A 20,565-nucleotide genomic window follows, 5' to 3' on the forward strand; every position below is an offset into this window, starting at 1 on the left:
TCAATGTGTAAGGGTGAGACTACAGAATAATGTGGTATTAGGCTGGTGCAGACTGAACAGCACCAATCCCTTCACCATGGTTAAGTGATCAGGAGCCGGTTAGAGGGATACACACTCCCTCCCTCCCCAGAGTGATATCTTCTGCACCCATTAGAGAAAATTACTCTCTTCTTGCCCCCTTTTTGCCTTAACAATGGTTCAATGACATGTTTGATATGCATCCCTTTAACCTGGTTCTCCTCCCCTGAATTTCAAAGAGGGATTTAACACTGGTTTTAAAAAACATGGTTAAGCTTGGTGCAGAATACATTTGTTAACCGTGACCAAAGTACAAGAGGAGACAGAAATTTGCTTTAGTGACACCATGCTACAAACTGTAGCTGTTACATCCATACTGCCCTTCCAAAGCTTTCCAAGATAGAAAATAAATCCTTGTGGATGGTTTCTCCCCATTGCTACTCATTTTAAACAAGTACAAACCCCAAGATTTGCAGTCAAGCTAAATACAACTGTAGCAGCTCCGAAATTGTCCCAATCAGACAAACTGGTGGTGAGGCCCATTTTAAATGCTCAGGAAGTGTGCAGCTCAGAACCCTTCCTCACCTGCAATGTCTCTCAGGTGACCTCAGCTAGGAGATAAGTGTTTGGGGAGAGGGGACATAAGAGAAGGCTGCTGAAGCAGACCAGCTGTCCACCTAGTCCAGCATTCTTTTTCACATAGTGGTGAACCAGTTGCCCTGGAGGGCAAACAAGGCATTACTGGTTGAGCCCCTCCCCTGCTGCTGCTGCCTCCCAGCACTGCTATTCAGAGGATTGCTGCCTCAGAATATGGAGGCTATTTTCAGTCACCATGGCTAGTAGCCATTGACGGACCCCTCCTTTAAAAGCTATCTAATTCTCTAGCATCTCCTCTCCAGCATCTCCTCACAGAAAAGGTACTGTAACCCTCTGATCTGAGCAAGTCTGTTAATGATAGGATGTTTTGGAGGTCTTTCATTCATAGGCTCGCCATAGGCCGAAGGTGACTTGACGGCACATAACACACACACAATCCACTGATCATCCTGGTTGCTCTCATTTGTACTTTTTCCAGTTCTGCAATGTCCAGTTCTGCAGCTAAGCTGTGGACAGAAGGAAAGTTCTGCATCCCACACCTGTGTATCCTCTTTTTGCATTTAAAACACCTGCTATTTATCTAACTGGGGCAGCTCTCACTAGCAGGATCCTTGCTTTATGCTCCTTGTGATACACTCAGTATTGAAGATCAGGATTTGAGTCTAGTGGCACCTTAGAGACCAACAAGATTTCTAGACTCCTGTCTAAAGAAGGGGACTTTGAATCTCAAAAGCTTACACTCTGAAAATCTTGTTAGTCTCTCATGTGCCACTTGATTCAAATCCTGCTGTTTTACTGCACACCAACATGGCTACCCACCTAAATCTAATACTGAAGATGTTTCTATTGCAAACTGCAAACTTAAAATGCTAACATTTTAAAGAAAGAAAAATGACCACAGAAGCAGCTGGCCTTTTCCTTTGAATAATCATTTTTCCCTTTAGGGTTGTTTCACCATACTTACAGACACATCAGAATTCTGCCACACATGGGATATTCTGTAGCCCTGAAGTTCACCATTCATCTGTGAAGCAGGGGGTCTTTCCCATGAGACTACCACCAAAGAGGTAGACTCATTAACGGAGAGAGTAACATTGATGGGTGAAGCAGATGGCGCTTAAAAACAGAAATAGAAAAGGCTGATCAATCTTTTTTCTTTCAGTAAACAATATAACACAATAAAAACAAAATAAAAAGAAGATGCAGTAAATCCAAAAAGGGTTTATCCCCTGCTTCCTCTGTCCTAATCCTCATCACCCCCAGGAGGCCAATTACCTGAACAAAGAGAAGGGAAGCCCTGTCCCTTTAATAAATGTTTAATCAGATGTTATATACCAGGTAATGTTCATTACTTCCATGCCATCAAAGGCATGCCACATTAAGCTTCTTCTAAAGAGACAGGACATTTTTCTCTAGGCCTGTTGCCAAACCTAGTTGCATTTAGCACCCCTTTTAAACAGAGGAAGATGTATGCTAGAACACCATAGAAGAAAAAAATATGTAGTATGGACTTAAAAAAAAACAAATAAATGAAAGCAGTTTACAAGATAGTCAGCAACAGGAAAGAGTAGACTTGCTAATCATTTCCATTGAAGCTTACCTACCTATGCTTCAGGTATACAGCAGATAATTCTTGTTGTCAGGGAATTTTGGGGTACACCTACTCTTAATATCACCCACTTCTGCTACGCTCTGGATTAACTAAAGTGTCTCTGAGTAACATACACTCACACACACACACTGTGCTTATCATTTCATTTTGTTCTTCCTTTACTTGGTTGATACAAGATGATGGCCAAGTTAAAACATGGCAAGCATAATAAGCCTTGAGTGAATAAAGGCTTGGATGTTTTTCTTTCCTGCCCCTCTCCCTCAGCCTTGGGGATATCCTTTGCCAGACATGTTTAGATACCACTGGAGCCTTAACAGTTGGCATTTGACCCAAAGCAGATATGAACGTAACCTGTCAATGCATCATGTTTGAACATCACTTGATTGTTTATTCATCTACTAATTTCTTGTTCTGTAAACAAACTTGTTTACCTGTATCCCCTCCTTTTGAAAGTATAAAAGTGGATGCTACCAAACTCTGGTATGCACTCTGCTGTCTGCTATGTGTATCATGTTTACTGGAAAATAAACGTTACTTCTGAGAAGTCTTGGTTAATTATTCAGATTAACAGTGCAGCTGGGACGGGGGCTGCCAGATATTGGGATCCAGCTCCCTGCCCTGGATGGGACACCACTGGCAACTTTGCCAGTGGTAAAGAGTCTGGGTGTGCTCCTGGATGCCTCCCTATCGATGGAGGCCCAGGTCACGGCGGTTGCCAAGTCTGCATTTTTCCATCTTCGTCAGATCAGGCAACTTGCCCCCTACCTGACGCCCCAGGACCTGGCTACAGTGATCCATGCAACGGTCACCTCCAGGCTAGATTACTGTAACTCACTCTACGCTGGGCTACCCCTGGGCCTGATCCGGAAACTACAACTGGTCCAGAATGCGGCGGCACGGGTCCTGACTGGTATACCTTACCAGTCACACATCACACCTGTCCTGTGCCAGCTGCACTGGCTTCCGGTTGAATTCCGAATCAGGTTCAAAGTGTTGGTTCTTACCTTTAAAGCCCTGAGTGGGTTGGGACCAGCATATCTTCGGGACTGCCTCTCCCTGTACGTTCCCCAGAGATCGCTTCGATCAGCAAATAAATATTTACTTGTGGTCCCTGGCCCTAAGGAAGCCCGCCTTTCTTCAACCAGGGCCGGGCCTTTTCAGTCCTGGCCCCAGCCTGGTGGAATGCTCTGTCAATGGAAACCCGGGCCCAGCGGGACATATTATCATTCCGCTGGGCCTGTAAGACAGAACTGTTCCACCAGGCGTTCGGTGGTTGAAGGGGGCGGTGCCATGTTGGCCTCCCACCTTTGGGGTGGGGGAGGGTTCTCCCCACCACTGCACTTTGTTAATTTGTTTTATTGTTTGTATATTGATTTTAGTTCTTGTTTTTATCGATTTTAACTGTTCACCGCCCAGAGCCCCTGGGGATGGGCAATATATAAATTGAAATATAAATATAAATAAATATAAATTAAGAAAGAGGGGAACCTCAAATTTGTACACTGAGACATTTAAGAATTTCCCCAACACTTATCTGCTAAAAGTTCACAAAGGAACAAGACTGGGTTCAGGAGAGGAGATATATCATTCATCACAATGGCAATGCATCTGTCACGGGCTGGGCCAGCCCAAGCAGGGTGGTGCAGGTCCAAACCTTGATACCAAGTCCAGAGGGAGTTTCAGGAGCCAAAAGCCAAGTCAAAGCAGTGGTCAGAGCACAAGCTAATGCCAGAGTTGAGTCCAGAGTCCAAGAGCAAGGTCAGGCACAGTCCAAGGTCAGTTACCGGTAGTGTCAGGTCCAACAGTAGGCAAGGTGCACGGAGTGGTTGCAGGCAGTAGAGACGTTGCTTCCACGCCTGGCTGTTGCTCCTGACTGGCTTTTATAGCCAGGCATGGTTTTCAGCCAGCTGCTGGGGCTCCATCCTGAAGCTACTCATCATCACTCTCCAGCAGCTGGCATTGGCTCAGGAGACGAGCACTGCGCCGTCTCTCCTGCAGCTCCAGTCTCTGGCGCTGTCTACGGCGTTCTCTGGGTGTGGGTGAACCTGGGGGGGTGGAAGCCTCTGGCTGGGCTTCCCCTGTGGTGCTGGCAGTCCCTGACTGAGCTTCCCCTGTGGAAGTCCCTGGCTGCACTTCCCCTGTGGTGCTGGGGCTGGAGAGTACTGATGGCTCTGCTTCAGCTGCTGGCTGTAGGCTCTGATTAGCCAGCAGCTGTGGCTCCTGATTACCAGCCTCTGCTGAGTCAGGGCTGGCTGCATGGAGCTCCTCTTCTCCTGAGGAGTCCTGGCTGGCTACACGAAGCCCCTCTCCTCCTGAGGAGCCCAGGCTGGGCCATGACAGTATCTACTAGTATGATCCAGTATGTGCCCATGACAAGAACAGAGAGAGTCATAGCCATACTACTAGAGAGACAGTGTGACATAGCAGACAGACATGGGCAGGAGAAATGTAGATTCAAAACTCTACTTAGCCATGAAGTGCCCTAGAAGATCTTGGGCTAGATGTATTATTTCATCCTAACCTACCTTTCAGGGTTGTTCTAAGGAGAAAAATGGAGAGAAACATTTTTTTTAAGCTTTCCTGGGTTCTTTGGAGGAAAGACAGGATACAAAAAAGTAATATAATATATTAAAATTACTTTAATTCTACTATTTTTCTTACCTCCCTCTGTTGTACTGGCTGTAATCCAAGGGCTGAAACCAGACCAGCCTACTTCATTCATACAAGAAATACGGATGCTATAATTCTTCACAGGCCACAGATTCTGAATGCTGTACTGATGAGGTGGTGTGGAAGTATTAAAAGTCATAACAAAAGCATTGCCCAGTGAAACAACATCCTTCACCTAAAATGAAAATAAAGTTGATAAGCAAAGATTATTAAACAAGGAGCCCCAACACTACCAAAAATGTAGTCAACGTATCTGTAAATAGCTGTACTTAATTTGTAAGGTACGATGGGCAGGAGCCTTGCCTTTCCCCCCAAATCACAGAAAGTAATAAGGATGACTGGCAAAGACAATTCTTTCTGCACATGTTCAGTGCACTGCCACTTCAACTGAGCCTCCAGGGGATCATCACTGCCAACTAGAGATGTGCCTGTGTTGCTTCCACACCACATGAAGGTTTTACCTAAGTCTGATATCCAACTGGATGGGGTTTTTTGGAGCATCCAGATGATATCCCAATTACTGATTCTTTAAAAAGTTTTTTTAAGTCCTCCTGCGGTGCAGCAGGGTGAAATGCAAGGAAAATACTGTCTGGCAGAGGGAAGTGGGCACTGTTTAGATGCTCTGTTGCTAGTATGAATGCATTCATAGCAGCAATGACAGAGAACCACTAAACAGGCAATTCTGAAGTTATCTTCGTTTAGACTTCTGTTACAAAGACAGAGATCTTTATTCCTACCACAATGGATGAATATGACAGCAGAAATCAGGAACTTCCAGCCCAGAAGCCAAATGCAGCAACAGAGTTCTAAATCAGCTTCCTTCCCCCCATAGCCTCAGAACTCAATGACTCCACACTTTTTTGTTAATGCTTGTCATGTGTTTGAAACATGGATAAACAAATGGGTATGAGAAGCAGTTATACAACCAGAGAATGGCTCTGTCAAGCCCGCTGTTGCTATTCACACTGGAAAGGAAGGGGTTAAAGAGCACTTTGTCTACATCTTGGTGTGTATGACAGGATTAGTGGACACAGAGACAACCCTAGTAGTCCTTCCGCCCATGCTCAACTCAAGCTATGGCCTCTGTTAAACAAACAAACAGCAGCTGAACCAGGGGCTGCATGATTAGAGTTGTGTTTAATCTCAGTTTGAGAGACTCCCTTCAGTACTACAAGGCCAAAAGGAAAGCAGAATGGACTGTTCTTTCATGCTAACAGATGATCTAACAAGCCAATATTAGCTAATCATAACTAGATGTTTCTATTTGGGGTACATTTCATTTGTATGAAAGAAATCAACTTTCTGGCTCTTGTATCCCCAAAGAAGGCAAGTGGTGTCCAAGTTATTTGCATTATGCCCAGTAACCATACTGCACAACCTTTTACCAACATCAGCATTATAGTAAGTCTGGTCTGCTCATGTGGTCTGTGATCAAAATGCTCACCTGACTTAAAGGTTTGGAATGCTTTCTAACTAAGCAAATCCCATCATCATGATAACGGTGAACTAACCAATGCAGAATATTTCCGGAGGTTCAATAAGAATGCAGCAAAAAATACCATCAACATGATAGCATCTGGAAAGGAAAAACATCTCCCCATTCTTTACCCACCCACTGTAGCCTATAAGAATTCATTCAGAACTGCAAGCGGAAACTATTGTCAGCGAACAAATAGGAAATGGATACAGGCAGACTCATTTGGCTTACACTTTCACTGCAGTTCTTCAGATTCAGGTGCTAAGAAGGCCGTGATTCATGTTTGTGAAATGTGATGCACAAAATTTTCCCCCATTTTTTTCTGAATGAGTTCCAGCCCCAGGAAATCCTGATTGTATCCAGTTATCAACAAGCAAGGGGTTTTCCTCTGTTGTATACAGCAATTCTTTAAAAAACAACAGCAACAAAGGGCACCATCCACAAAGCTAGCTGCGGTATGAAAAAGACTCCATAGGTGGTTGTTGTGGGTTTTCCGGGCTGTATTGCCGTGGTCTTGGCATTGTAGTTCCTGACGTTTCGCCAGCAGCTGTGGCTGGCATCTTCAGAGGTGTAGCACCAAAAGACAGAGATCTCTCAGACACTGGGAGATCTCTGTCTTTTGGTGCTGCACCTCTGAAGATGCCAGCCACAGCTGCTGGCGAAACGTCAGGAACTACAATGCCAAGACCACGGCAATACAGCCCGGAAAACCCACAACAACCATCGTTCTCCGGCCGTGAAAGCCTTCGACAATACAAAGACTCCATACCTTTGCAATATGTTGGTCTGTATGGTGTAGCCTTCCACCTGAGCCCTCTTGCTGAAACTTTCTAATTTCTGCACAGTACTCAGCACCTCACTGCTATTAAATTAATGTTAAGAAACAGCAGTAGCATACATTTAATAATAATTAACAGCACAGTTAAAGAATTAGGTTCTTTTAGCTGGCTTTGTTTTTTGTGCACAAAATGAAATTTTTGCATTTTCAAACATTGTTCATGTGCACAGAAGCAGAACAAAAGAGTATTGTGTATTTGGTATTGTGTGAAAATTCATGTTAACAGTCCCTGAGCCCCTTGTTCTGGAGGGGTAGCTAGGCAGTCTCCAGCACTGAAGAATAGCCCAGTGCCCAGATAAGTGCAGTTGTAGCTAATTATGTGCACGCATGTAATCAAACCCCACTGATTTCCACCCCCCTCCGCACACACCCCAATAAAATTGTTTTGGAAGGGAGACTATTTTGAGAAGAAAAGCACCGTGCGCACTGCACAAATCTGTGGGGAAGAGGGAATTGGGTAGTTGAGGGGAGGCAACTTGGGTAGATTAGTGATCAGGAAAGGGAAAGCATCCCTGTTGTGCTCAAAATGACCTCCTTTAGATGTAGCTTTTCCTAGAGAAGGGGGAAAAAACCCAAGCACTGGTCTCAGTTGCCAGCATCTGAACGTTGTGCAGACACATTCTAATATAACCATCAATCTATGGCTTATGTGTACAACTAGATGAGGAATCTAATTCCTTCCTTTGGAATAGCACTCCCAGTATCCCCGGAACGGGCATCCTTCCCAAATACCCCTCCTTCCTCTCTACCATACACACTGGCTAGGCATGTGTACCCTTCCTGTACTGAGAATGCCCTGTAGGGGTTTTAATTGGTTAGATAGATAATTTCCAAACATTCTCTGAAAGACTGAATGATACACAAAGCCAACTTTGTGTAGCATGAAGAGTTTGGGGCTCAGCCCAGGGAGACTTGGGTCCATCCCTCCACATACATGAAATTCATTGGGTGACTTTGCCCTAGTTACTGTCTTTCAGTCCAACATATCACAAAAGGTTGTTGAGAGGATAAAATGGAGTTAGAGGACAACTGTATACATTGTCCTGAGCCTTTGGAAGAAAGATGAGCTAAAAATGTAATAATATACAATTTTAAGCATCCGTATAATTTAATGGCTCTGCTTGGCCCCACATATCCAAACAAGTGTCTCCATTCCAACATTCACCAGATAAATTACTCTGGCTGCAATCCTGCACAGAGTGAAACTGTCTTCCAAAAGTCAATTAAATTTAAACAGCTCAACGCTGCATAGGATGGCAGCCTCTAATGTCAAACAGTGGTTTTGAAGAAAGCTGTTTCAAAGGGGGAAAAGGCCTCCCACTTCAGAAACCAAAAATATTTATTTCCTCCAGCGTTTATGCCGCGCTTACCACATTTTATACTTCTGTTCATTTGACATGCCTTGACCAAAGAAGCAAATGAAAGAAAGCACGCTTCATAGATAAGGATGAATTTTTTAAAGCAGCTTGTGTGCCATCTGATAACCTCTGTCCATTTTCTAACTACAGAATATGGACAGAGGCAGGACACAGGAAGCTCTTGGTCATGTAACACTCAGAAGTGAGACAATGTGATTTTTTTAAAAAGAAAGAATTAATGGAGGATGGGATCTAAATCAAATGCCACTAGGGAAGGCGGTCAGGAAGACAAAGTTTATGCTTGTTTTCCGTTTCTCTTTACTCATGGTGGCATACAGTAAAATCTTTTAAATAAACATTTATTAAATAAAAAAAGTAGTTTTCAGTAGCTAGCAAAAGCTATAAAAGCCGGTACCCAAGCTGATCTCCCTGCTGAGTTCCAAAGTGTGAGTACCACCACAGGACAGATTTTATTTCAGCCAATGGGACTGCTTTTCCGAGGAGAATGGTATAGGGAAATGGGACTTCAATAAACCTTCCCTGCCATTTGCTCTTCAAAAAAAACCACACCAACCCTTGAACCTTTTTTTATCTCTACCAAGGAACAGTCATAGATACACATTTTTTTTCTACAGCAGAGGCTCAAGCAGCTCGGAGGTAAGAAAAAAATGAGCCCCCCTCCCTCCAATTGTCTTCTTGAGAGAAAAGCCCCATCAACTGCATTTGTAAAAGAAATAAAAGTGTTTTTAATGAATTCAAAAGAGATGTGCAGTTGAGCCTTAATTTGTCTACAAGTCCACCTCTTCCAGATATTTTTTTTGCACATGGTACAATGATTGCCTGAAATTCGTTTACTGTTGATATTCTTATATAAGTGTTGGCAATTCCAGATATATTCTGGGAACACTGGAGATCTCAGATACATGGGTAAATATTGAAGGTTGACAGTACCCCAAATATGACTGTCAAAATTCACTTATGTTTATCCAGCAAATGAGGAAGTATATGCCTATTTTCAGAGTCTAATTACACATTATACTCTCCCAGGGTCCATCCCAGGTCCAGTTGGCAGACAAGGTCTGTTCCTAGGCAGGCAGGGGCATGATTTGTATCAAGACAACAGTACACCCAACCTGAAAAAGTCCTATTTGCCCCACTGTGGAAACTTACCTACAGGACACATGCAGTCCAATACACGTTAAGTTTCCCCAAGGGTATAAATATTTGAGTTCAGAAAAATGGTGGGGGAGGGGGGCTTAAGCCCCTTCTCCATGCATTCCGCAGTCCCTATCTATGTGTCAACCTGAAAATGTGTCAAGTTCTGAAAGCAAGAGAAAAGACAGGCATTCTTTGCTTATGGAACTCCTTCCCACTGGAAACTCATCAGACTCCAAGCCTGGCCCGTAGGCTCAATCAGTAAGAAGCAGAGGACTTTTATTCTGGGATTTTATTCTGGTTTGTTGGTGATATTGTCCATTATTATGACAAGCAGAAGTGTTGCTGCTTTACTTCTTAGGTGATCAGAAACAGTCACCTGACTTTTCTCAACCTACGGAGAGTTCTTCACAGTAATTGCTTATTTAGCAGACTTAATTCCTGCAGTTGGCAGCAGACACTTTGCCCTTTGGCTAGCATGAGTCACCACCACGTCTTGTTTTATTTAAAGGAACTTGGTTTATATGCCACTCTGGACTCTTCTTGAGAAGGAATCAAAACTGTCAACTCCCAGCTACAAGGAAGCAGGTTATTTCTTCACCTTTGCACTAGAAGAAATTTACTTCCTTCTTTGCTGACACTTTGCTTTCTCTCCAGTATTTGATGCTATACAACCTGCCCTCTTTTATTTAGATAAGGAATGAAGGCAGATACCCATGTGGAAAAGGGACAGAGCTTGCTTTTATTTCCTTTCCACATAACATACATTGTTATTAGGGAAGTCATCTGATTTTTAAAAAATCCTAATCAATTAGTATACTGGATTTTAATCAATTTGGATAAGCCTTATAGAAAACACTGAGCAATCCAATCACAGAACTAATAAAATCCGTAACTTGGCCCTCAACCAAACAATAGTTTATATTTATTTATTTATTTATAGCCCACCTTTCCACTGTGATCCAAAGCGGATTACGACAGTACAAGATAATTGATAGCTCAGACATTCATTGAGCAAAGTATAATAGTGAAGATAGGACATTTAGGGAAACCGATACAGTAGTGTGTGGTAGCAGAACATTTTTTAAAGCAAGCTTAAGTAGAGCATCAAGATAGAAACTATCTGAAACAAAGTATAGCTATTTTTATGGCATGTTTAGCAGTGTGAAAACTGGCCAGCAGATGCATAACTACGTCAGCAGACAGTACCCACTAGCGAAGCTGTCAGTCCTTTTCCCTACCAAGGCATCTCTCTGAGCTATTTCTTATGACAAAGTTCTTTAATCTGGGTAGACAGCCCTCCTGAATAATTCAATTTTGCTTGGTTTGCGGAAAGCCAGAAGAGTAAGGGCTTTCCTGGCCACCTCAGGCAGTCCATTCTATAAGGTGGAGGCTATCACAGAGAAAGCACATGTGCGGGCAGCTGTTGATTTGGCCCAACTGTAGGGTGGTATCTTCAGAAAACCCTGTCCAGATGAGTGAAGATGCCATGGCAGGACACAGGGGGAGAGGTGATCGCACATATATGAGGGGCCAAGGCCGCGAAGGGCTTTGAACGTGATAGGCATGATCTTGAATTGAGCCCAATAACTGATGGGAAGCCAATGGAGGGTCTGCAGAAGGAGAGTGACATGCATGTTCCATCTAGCTGTCCTGAGAGTAAACAGGCTGCAGCGTTCTGTACCAACTAAGAAGTCTAAAACTTTCACCAATACACACAGAATGAGAATCCGCATATTTTCACTGATGCTACAGAACAAAATTGAATCAAGTAACATGTGAAAAATCAAGTATTATAGTATGTAGTTGTAAAAACTTACTTGAACACTGCAGCTGCTCAAAGGGGAATAACCATCAAAACCTGGGACCCATGATATGACTATTGTGTGAGCTGTTCTATTCCGAATATGGACATCAACTAGTGGCGATGGGATTCCTACATTAGAAACAGCAAAATCTTCTTCAACAGTTATGCATGTATATGGTACACAATGCAAAATGCGTGCAACTGAAAGGCAATTTGGTCACAACACAAAACCACTGGAATTACTTGAATGTGGTGGGAGAAGAAAGGGCTACACATAGGTAAGCAGCCACTGAGGAGGGGAGAATAGGGGAGGGGAAGCAGAGAACCATGGGATGCAGTTGGCAGACAAACTTCTCTGCAAATCTGTCTAGTAAATTTTCGTCTTGCTTTTCATCCAAAAAGCTCTCCTTCATACACTATAGCCTTACAATAACTCTGTGAAGTAGATTAGGCTGAGAGCATGACTGGCTCAAGATCATCCAGTGACCTTTATGGCACTGTAAGGATTTGAACCCAAGGATCTAATATCCTGGTCTGACACTCTAACCACTATACCACACTGGCTCCACAAGGCCTGTAAGCATATCTTCCTGCTCCCAACCACCAGATGTGTCTCTTACATATCTGGGCAGACATGCAGGTGTTTCCAAAAGGTATATTTCCAAAAGGTACACCTATAAACTACTAATTATGTAGATCCAAACCAGGACCTCCAAATGATTCCCTCTGGGTATCCACCTTATACCATCTTGACTCAACCCAGGCATCATATTGAAAACAAATCACATGACATTTTGTCAGAATGAATATGATAATAATTGATTATTTCTAAGTGTACTAAGCATTTCCCCTATTCCATTCCTTGTAGGTCTACCAGTTGCCCGCTTTTGGCAAGAGAGCTCCTACTGGTGGCACTGTCTTCCAGCCCTCACTCCCCAGATTGGCAGGAGAAATATCCAGGGATGGAAATGACATTGCACAACGTGTGATATCACATCTGCCCAAAATCCCACATGTGAGGTAAGCACATTGGAGGTGTTCTGGCCATCCTTGAAAATTCCACAGTACCACGAAGTTTTGGGGGATATCCACAGCATCCCCGGATACATTCTCCCCTCGTCCCACCCCTAAAACTCCTGGGTATGTCAGCCACCACCCTGGCATCCCTAATTCTTTATATTTACATGTCACCCTTTCTCCAAGGAGCTCAGCACAGTGTTCAGAGGATGCTGCCCCCATTTTATACTCAGAACAGGCCTGTAAGGTAGAGCAGAACCACAAGTGACAAAAGGCACAGATTGGACACTTGTCAGCTTCCCTCAAGTTTTGATGGGAAATGTAGGCAGCTTGGCAGAATGTTGGACAAGTGACAGTTGAAAAGTCCATTGGACAGCAGTCAGAGAGCGAAGCTGCGAGACCAGGTTGCCTACATTTCCCATCAAAACTTGAGGGAAGCAGACAAGTGTCCAATCTGTGCCTTTTGTCACTTGGGGTTCTGCTCGTAGATTACCCTGCAGTATTGAAGACAGTACCTGGTCCATAGTCACACTTCCAACTTCCCTCTCCTTTAGTAACAGGCTTGCTGAACTTACAGCCCCAGGAAATGGCTTGCTTGGGGCCCCCAAGACGACCAAGCACCACAGAATTTTCTCCAACCCTCCCCCCCACCTTTGGCAGCCTTGGCCCAGGCCATGTGATCCACATCCCGAACAATCATACATTTGAGGCCTACACACACTGGATTGTATGTTGGTAGATCCTCCTATGCAAATGTTGCATTTACAGCATGTAGCTGCTGGACGCGACGGAAAGGCTGCTCTTGCAGCCTCGCCACATGCAGGCTCCTCTTACAACACTATTTTCCTATTTATTTAAAACATTTACACTGCACCTGTCCACAATTACTCAAAGTAGCTCACAACATAACCTGGCCCATAGAAGAGAGACATTGGAAGAGGAGGAGAAGGACTGGAACGCAGGGAAGAAACAAGAGAGAGAAAGGCTTGATTCAGTGGGCAGTTTAGCAGGCAGAGAACATTCAGTGAAAAGGGAGATTTATTTAGTTAAGAAAAGCAGAAAAGTCATAAAAGAGCACCAGAGGGGGAGAGCAGCCTGAATATGAGACACAGCATTTGAGAAGCTGAGGCTACTTCTCTCCTTTCCCCATGCCATGGTCCTGATCTTAGTTGGGTCCTGTGGTTTCTTGAGCAGCTTAAGTCCTTGCAGCTGCTGTCTGGCTGTGGGGAACAGAAGTGAGGTCAGGAGAACACCGTCTAGGGGTGTGCAATTCGGTATATATGGTCTGAAAATATACCCTAAAATAATTTATTAGTATTTTTGGAGTATATTTGAGAATTTCAATCAAATCTGAGTTTCTAGCATAAACCAGTACTGGTGTTCCAAAAATATTTAGAATAACCAGAGCTACCATTTTTAATGGTTGCAGTAGGTTTCCCTCCTCATTTATGAAGGTTTCCTGGGTAAATGGAGGAAGAAGGGAGGGGAACTCAGCTCACCTCTCCCTATCATCATCATCATCATTGTCATCATCATCATCCCTAATGTCCAATACCATTTGCCTGTGAGAATTGCCTCCCTTCCTCCTCCTTCCTTTTGCCTGGGAAACCTCTAAAAGCAAAGGCAGGATGGGAGGGTGGGTGGAGTGGAGCTGCTGTGACTGGCTGCAGCTTCAGGGAGAGAATTTTTGGGGTGAGTGCTTATCTACTGCTGCCAGGTTGGTTCTGTTGAGATTCTCTGGTTCAGTTGAGCTTTGTTAGTTCTTTTTAGGAGGCTTTGGGTCAGTGGATGCTCTTGTGTATTTGGCTAAGGATTCTTTGCCCTGGAGAAAGCATTCGATTTTTTTTCCTCAATAGGAAACAACAGAGAGTAACTGGGGGCACTCTGGTCAGAGGCCTGCAGAACTTGACTCCTTAACCCAATCTCCTTGAAACTTGGGGTCTTTAAAGGGCAGGCGGCTCTCACTCCACTTCCAATTTTGGAATCCCCGTAAATACCCGGATCTGAATACCAAACACATAGTTAAGGACGCAAATATCAGAATACAGATATTTATGGCCTTCATAATTCCAGAATCTGAAAAATACCATTTTTTAAAGTGCACATCCCTAACAATGACCCAACTTACAGCAAAATCTCTTGTGTAGCAAAAGACTGAGCTATTTAGTATCCTTAGCTAGCAGAACCTTTCCCTTCTGGGACTTTGGGTCTTCCCTTACATTTATGGTATGGATAAGAAACATCCACAACCAGAAGAGCACTAAATCCATGGGCTCCAAACCCGTGTACATTCTTTGCTTAGGTGGGAAAATAATAGGAAGTATATAAAAAAACGAGTCTTTAAAGATTCTATAACAAGGATCTATAAGGACATTCTGGAAATCCATCCCCCTCCACATTCCTCTCAGACTGTAATGCATGTGACCTGTTTTGTTTTTAAATTTCTTTTAGTTCCCTAAACTTTTGGGAAGATGTAGCCTAGAAACCCAAAGTAAAAAAAAAAAAAAGGACCATGCAAGCCAAAAATGGTCATTCTTTGTGCAGACTGTGAAATAAAATGGTCTTTTTATTAGCTTGGCACTAAGAGAACAACCAGTTTAATTTTGCTAGGAACAACTTAAGATATTTTTAAAGCTCTCCAAATAGCATTACTGCAGGACAGCTATTTTGTGAGAACAACATTAGGATGGAAAAAACATTAGAGCGGGCTGTTTCAAGACTTACAACGTTATTTATTGCTTATGCAGTACATTGCAATACATCTAGAAATGCACAGTGAGCAGGTTAGAGCATACAGAAGTGTACAACAGCTGCATGTTCCCCTCATGGAAGGAAGAAAAGCTCCTTGCACCAGCTGTAGACCATGTCATTAGAGGGATAACGGCAGGATCCACACTTTATTTCCAAGAGGGAAAAAAAAGAACTTGCTGGCTGCAGCAATGGTGATAGGGCTTACAACAATTTGGTGAAAATTTGTCAAGGGCTGGAATAGTCTCTCAACATATTAATTTCCAGTAAATTTTAAATGATTTACTATGCAATCTGAAACAGAATTACAGCCTTTGACTTCAATCTTCTTATAAGGCTGTAATACTAGTTCAGATAGCACTGCCAATGATTTCATCTGGGTTTAGAACCCTGGTCTGTAGGGAAGAAACTAACACCAGTTAACTGCATGCCTGCATTTGTATGTCAAAGGTAGCTAGAATTCTAACAGGGATTCTCCATGAGAAGAGAAAGGGGAGGGGGAAGGTCATGTGTGTTAACTTGGAAACAAGTTAGGTTTGTGCTAGCTTAAAGTGTGCTAGTTTAAAGTGATATATGAATCCAGTCTGTATGTGATATTCAGTATATTAAAAAAAACTTTTTAAAAAATTGCCTCAGTGAGAGTATTCAACCTTTTCAACCTCAGAACCAGTCTTGAACTGCAACCTGCAATGGGAGCCCCAGTGGCACTTTTTATTTAACATATTTGTTTCTTTTTCTCTGTTTTTCTTCCTCTCTCCTAATTACCCTGGGTCCTATTGATTTCAGTTGTTAGTTATCAATAGAGGATCCTGAGAATTATAGTCCTGATGGGGAGGGAGAGATCGAACAGAGAATTTTTAGTATCTGCACCAGCAAAATTTTCTGCAATAGCTTATAAAATCCATCAAATGTTCTCATTACCGGGGTTTATGTAAATACCACCCTTTTATATTACTGATTTAATTAACTATTTTAATTTTGTGCTATTTTTACTCTGTAATTTTGTAGCATTTCTTTTATGCTGGTCTTTGACCGTATAATAAATCTGAATTGGAAAAAAAAGTATCTGCACCAAATGACAGTTCTCAGGATATCTCAGGGGAAGCCATGACAGTTTAATCTAGTATAGAATTAAGAGAAATGAATAGAAGTATTCTCGCTCTTTCTTTCCTCCCTTTCTTCCTCATCTCTCTCTCAGTTGTGTTTTTTTAAGTAAATGTTGTGCTGCCATTGGTGCAACCCACCAGAAGTCAGGCCATAACTCCTTATTATTCAGCTGTACCCATATATTAGGCACATACCTGTACGTTTCTGGCACTTGCCCCTATTTTTGCATTTAAGGATAGCCTGCTCAAATTTTCTTATCATAAATTGCCAGTGTTTCCATTTTTCATGGTTCAGCTTCTTCCCCTGGGTCTCTAGAAGTTAGATCTCAGGGTGGGGGAAAGGACACAGTGCACAGTCTACAGTTTTACAAGCTGTTCTGAGTTAAATTTTGCAAAGTTATTCACCTATTTTATTTTGCAAAGTTATTCACCTGTTGTTTTTCTAGTAGATGTTTAACCAAAAGAATGAATACATTCTTGGCTTTTAAATCACAAATTACATTGTAAGTGAATGTGGCCTACAGAAGGCAGAACACCATCTTCAGCAATGTGTAACAGTGTGTGGAGGAGGGCTCTTGGCCTTAATGTGAGAACTGAGGTATTCCAAACATGTCCCTATTTCTTGTCTGTGAAATGTTGGAAAGTAGATAGGTACTCAGGCGGGTACAAACCCATTCTATGAAAATCAATGAGCTAGAATATTAAAGACAGCTTGAGACTTATTACAGACCTTTTATGTTCACTCGTCCTTCAGTTGAGGTAGCCAGTCCTTTCTCATTATGAGCTTCACAATGGAAAATAGCAGCTTCATTAAGACCTGCAGTGGGATTAGAATATGCAGTGCAAAGTGAGAACGAAACAGTGCAGAGGGAAATAAGATAGTGACAAAAAGGAAACATTTCGCCCATTTCTCCTCTTAAGTTTTTTTTTAAATATAGACCACAAAAAGAAACCAACTCCCAAGTGTTGTTTTACAGTTTGGATAAACATGTCTTCAAGTACAGCACTTCTCTAACCACAAAGGGAGGCACTTCATGGGAAAGGCTGACTTCTTTCATTGTGTTTTTTTTAACTACTTTCCTCTGCCAAAAATGTGACTGAACTCTTTGACATAGCTATTTAAAACCTACAAGTGCTTCATGCTGCAACTAAGGCCAAGCAGAGGGGGGAAAGCGCCAAAGAATGGAAAAGTTTAGCAAACCAGCAGCAAATAGGAGGCCTATCATTCAAGAGGAAGCATGCCAGTTCTGTGGCTTTCAAGTATCAGAGGTCTTAAGCACAGGCAAATCGCAGTGGTTCACCTCACATTTTACCCCCTGCCGTGGTTTAAGGTGTAAAGTTCCTTCTTGTGCTTTCAACTAAACAATCTAGCAGTACACAGAAATGCAGGAACAGGGGTGCAGAAATCCAGGTTTTGCCTCTAAATTGGTCAGCAACTGGGTTGTACTGAAGAAGGCAGGAACCAGGTTTTGCCTTCTGCTTCAGGTGGCTACTGTTTGCAAGCCTTCCAAGTTTTCTCTCCTATTTCTGACTCTACATCCATCAACCCTCATTTTATTTATCATATAGGGAATTCCTATACTAGTTTTGGATTTTTGGTTTTGTTAAAGAGAAATAGTCAGATCAATCAGCAATGGTTTTACACAGGAAATAAATGTACCCCCTTCTCTGGTTCCCTTGTTTTTTTTCTCCTCCTCTTCTGGTCCTTCAGTTCTTTACTCTTCCTTCATTTATGTTTTCCCCCTCAACTGTCTTCTCAGCATTTTTATCCCTTGCATTCTTTTACCCTTGTCATCTGCTCTTTTCCTATTATTCTGTTTTCTCAGGAACTCTCTCTGTTCTTTTTTACTCATCCTTCTTAGGAAACTTCTTTCTCCCTATCTTTAGTACTTCCTTCCCCATTTGTCCCTGTCCCCACACACTGATTTTTAGCTTTCCTCACCTGCTCCCCCCTCCCCCCTCCACCAAACTGCCTATGCTAACCTTGCTGGCTTCCCAATTTTGTAATTTAAAGAAGACATTGCACCCACCCTGTTCAGGAATATTCTCCCATGTCAACATTGCAAATCTAATAGCTTTTTCATATGAACTACCAGAGAAGTACTATACATTCAGAAGATGGTTGCTGCTTACTCTCAAAATCCAGTTCTAGACATAATTGGCCTGGGAACAATTTTTAACCAATCTCCCATCTGACCTGCAGCTTCTGCATTGTGCTGGAAAATGACATCATTTTCTGGTGTAATGCAGAAGCACATGTGCACTTCACATGTATGCCCCCCGCCCCCCATGCCTTCCCCTCATTGCCTGGGGAAGGGACTGCTACAGGGGGCAATGGATCCCCCTTCCTCAGTGGAAGGATGGCAGCAACCTTGTGAGCTAGGACAGGCTGAGAGTGTGTGACTGGTCAAAGTCACCCAGCAAGCTTTCACGGCAGAGTATTTGAACCTACATTTCCCAGATCACACTGGGAATGACCAGTTAATTCAATGGAAGTCAAAGATCTAAAACCCAGAAGGTAAATATCTGTTTTCTGAGGATCTAATTGCCCTAGGAACATTTTCCTGCTATCTTCCAAGTTCTCACAAAAGAGGCATCGTATTCAGCAATGCTATATGCTGACCTGCAGATACTCCCTGTCTTGCTGTGCTCTGCTGCTGAGGTTTTGTTGCCTGACTTCACAGAGCAGTTTGGCAAAACAGGGAGCATCAGCCTGTTTCCTTAACAGTGTGCAGGAACGGGTATCCTGAATTGCTGTACTGCAAGGGTAGGCAATGAAACTGCTGCAGTGCAGTATAGCCAGACATGACGGCAAGACAGGGACTATCAGACCAGTTATGGTCCCTCTCTATCAGACACTCCCAAACAGCTGGTGAATTATTTATTCTCCATTTACAACCTCCCTGTATACTACTTATTTGCTATATTTGCAGACCTTCTACAGTTGGGGAGTGCCTACAATATCCACATGCGTGTTAATGACTTCCATGCACACTGGTTATAGAATCCCAGAACATCACTTCAGGGCATGTTTTAAGGTATGCATAGAGAGCACTGGACTGTTGGATTTTTATTGTTGGCCCCTTCAATGTAGAATGTGCCCTATTCATTAACTGAATTAGTTTATGCAATTATATCCTGTGTTGTCAATCAAACTTAGACCATGAGTTTCCTTACACTAAAATGAATAAAATATAATCAACAGCTGAAAAAGGGTTATAAAAACTGGCAAGAGTCTTACAGTGCATTCCTATCCACAGTTACTCCAATCTAAGCTCACTGAAACCAATATGCAGAGTTCTCTAGCCTAAGCCTAGAATTGCACTATTTAAATCTTTAAAACATCAAGAATGGCATCAAAAATTCATAAGAAAGAGCATGTATATAATACATCTTTAGAAGAGATAGTACAAACAGCAATAACAAGTAGTGAATACTTGAATACTAGCATCATTAATAAAAAGTACAATGGCAGGGAAGGAGAGAAATAATCAGCAAATGCCTGGTGGGTGAGAGAAAGATCTTCAACTGGGGTAGCTTCCACCATGTGCTAGAAAAGCCGTCTTCTCTGTGAAAGCATCAAGGAGTGGGGAGGAAGAAAGGGGTGTTGGTGACTGCACACCCTATCCTCGTGCCCCTTGCTGCTGTTCCCACTCGCACACTGATGATTGCATCAGGTCCCCTGCTGCTCCCTTTCCCTGTTTACAGTGAAACTTGGGTTAAAGGGACACTGTAGCAAAACTACAGATTGGGGGAAAAGGTGGTTAATGGCCTGCAGGGGGAGAGATGTGGAGCTTAGGTCTGCCCACTCCCTGGATTGGCTGTGAGTGGCGCATGCACAGACTCTCCACCCAGAGCCCCTCCATGCCCCGCCTTTGAGTTGGAGTAAAGGAGGCCTTTCTTTGCACTGGCTCAAAGGTGAAAGACCCTGGAGCTCCACATGCTGTGCTCAGAAATGGTGTGTGGAAGCTCCCCAAAGTTGTGTGCTACATTCCACTAGGGTTACCAACTTCAAGGTGGGGCCTGGAGTTCTCCTGGAGTCACAACTCATCTCCAGGGTACAGATATCAGGTCTTCAGCGGGAAATGGCAATTTCTGAGGGTGAACTCTATGGCATCACATCCTCACTAAGTTCCTTCCCCAAACACCACCCTCCACAGTC

The 20,565-nt window shown here is 43.0% G+C and overlaps 1 protein-coding gene across 2 annotated transcripts in view; it reads right to left on the reverse strand.

Annotated features, from left to right (window-relative positions):
* Positions 1-20,565, reverse strand: part of MERTK (MER proto-oncogene, tyrosine kinase) — an 81,469-nt gene that overhangs the window by 39,768 nt on the left and 21,136 nt on the right. For both annotated transcript variants that reach the window (XM_054984654.1, XM_054984645.1), the window contains exons 5-8: positions 17,134-17,220; positions 11,546-11,661; positions 4,889-5,072; positions 1,580-1,731 (exon numbers count right to left, since the gene is read on the reverse strand). In XM_054984654.1, coding sequence (XP_054840629.1) covers positions 1,580-1,731; positions 4,889-5,072; positions 11,546-11,661; positions 17,134-17,220 — 539 coding nt within the window. The remainder of the gene's footprint in view (positions 1-1,579; positions 1,732-4,888; positions 5,073-11,545; positions 11,662-17,133; positions 17,221-20,565) is intronic.

Source organism: Eublepharis macularius, chromosome 1 (genome assembly GCF_028583425.1).
Source record: "Eublepharis macularius isolate TG4126 chromosome 1, MPM_Emac_v1.0, whole genome shotgun sequence".
NCBI classification, from domain to species: domain Eukaryota; kingdom Metazoa; phylum Chordata; class Lepidosauria; order Squamata; family Eublepharidae; genus Eublepharis; species Eublepharis macularius.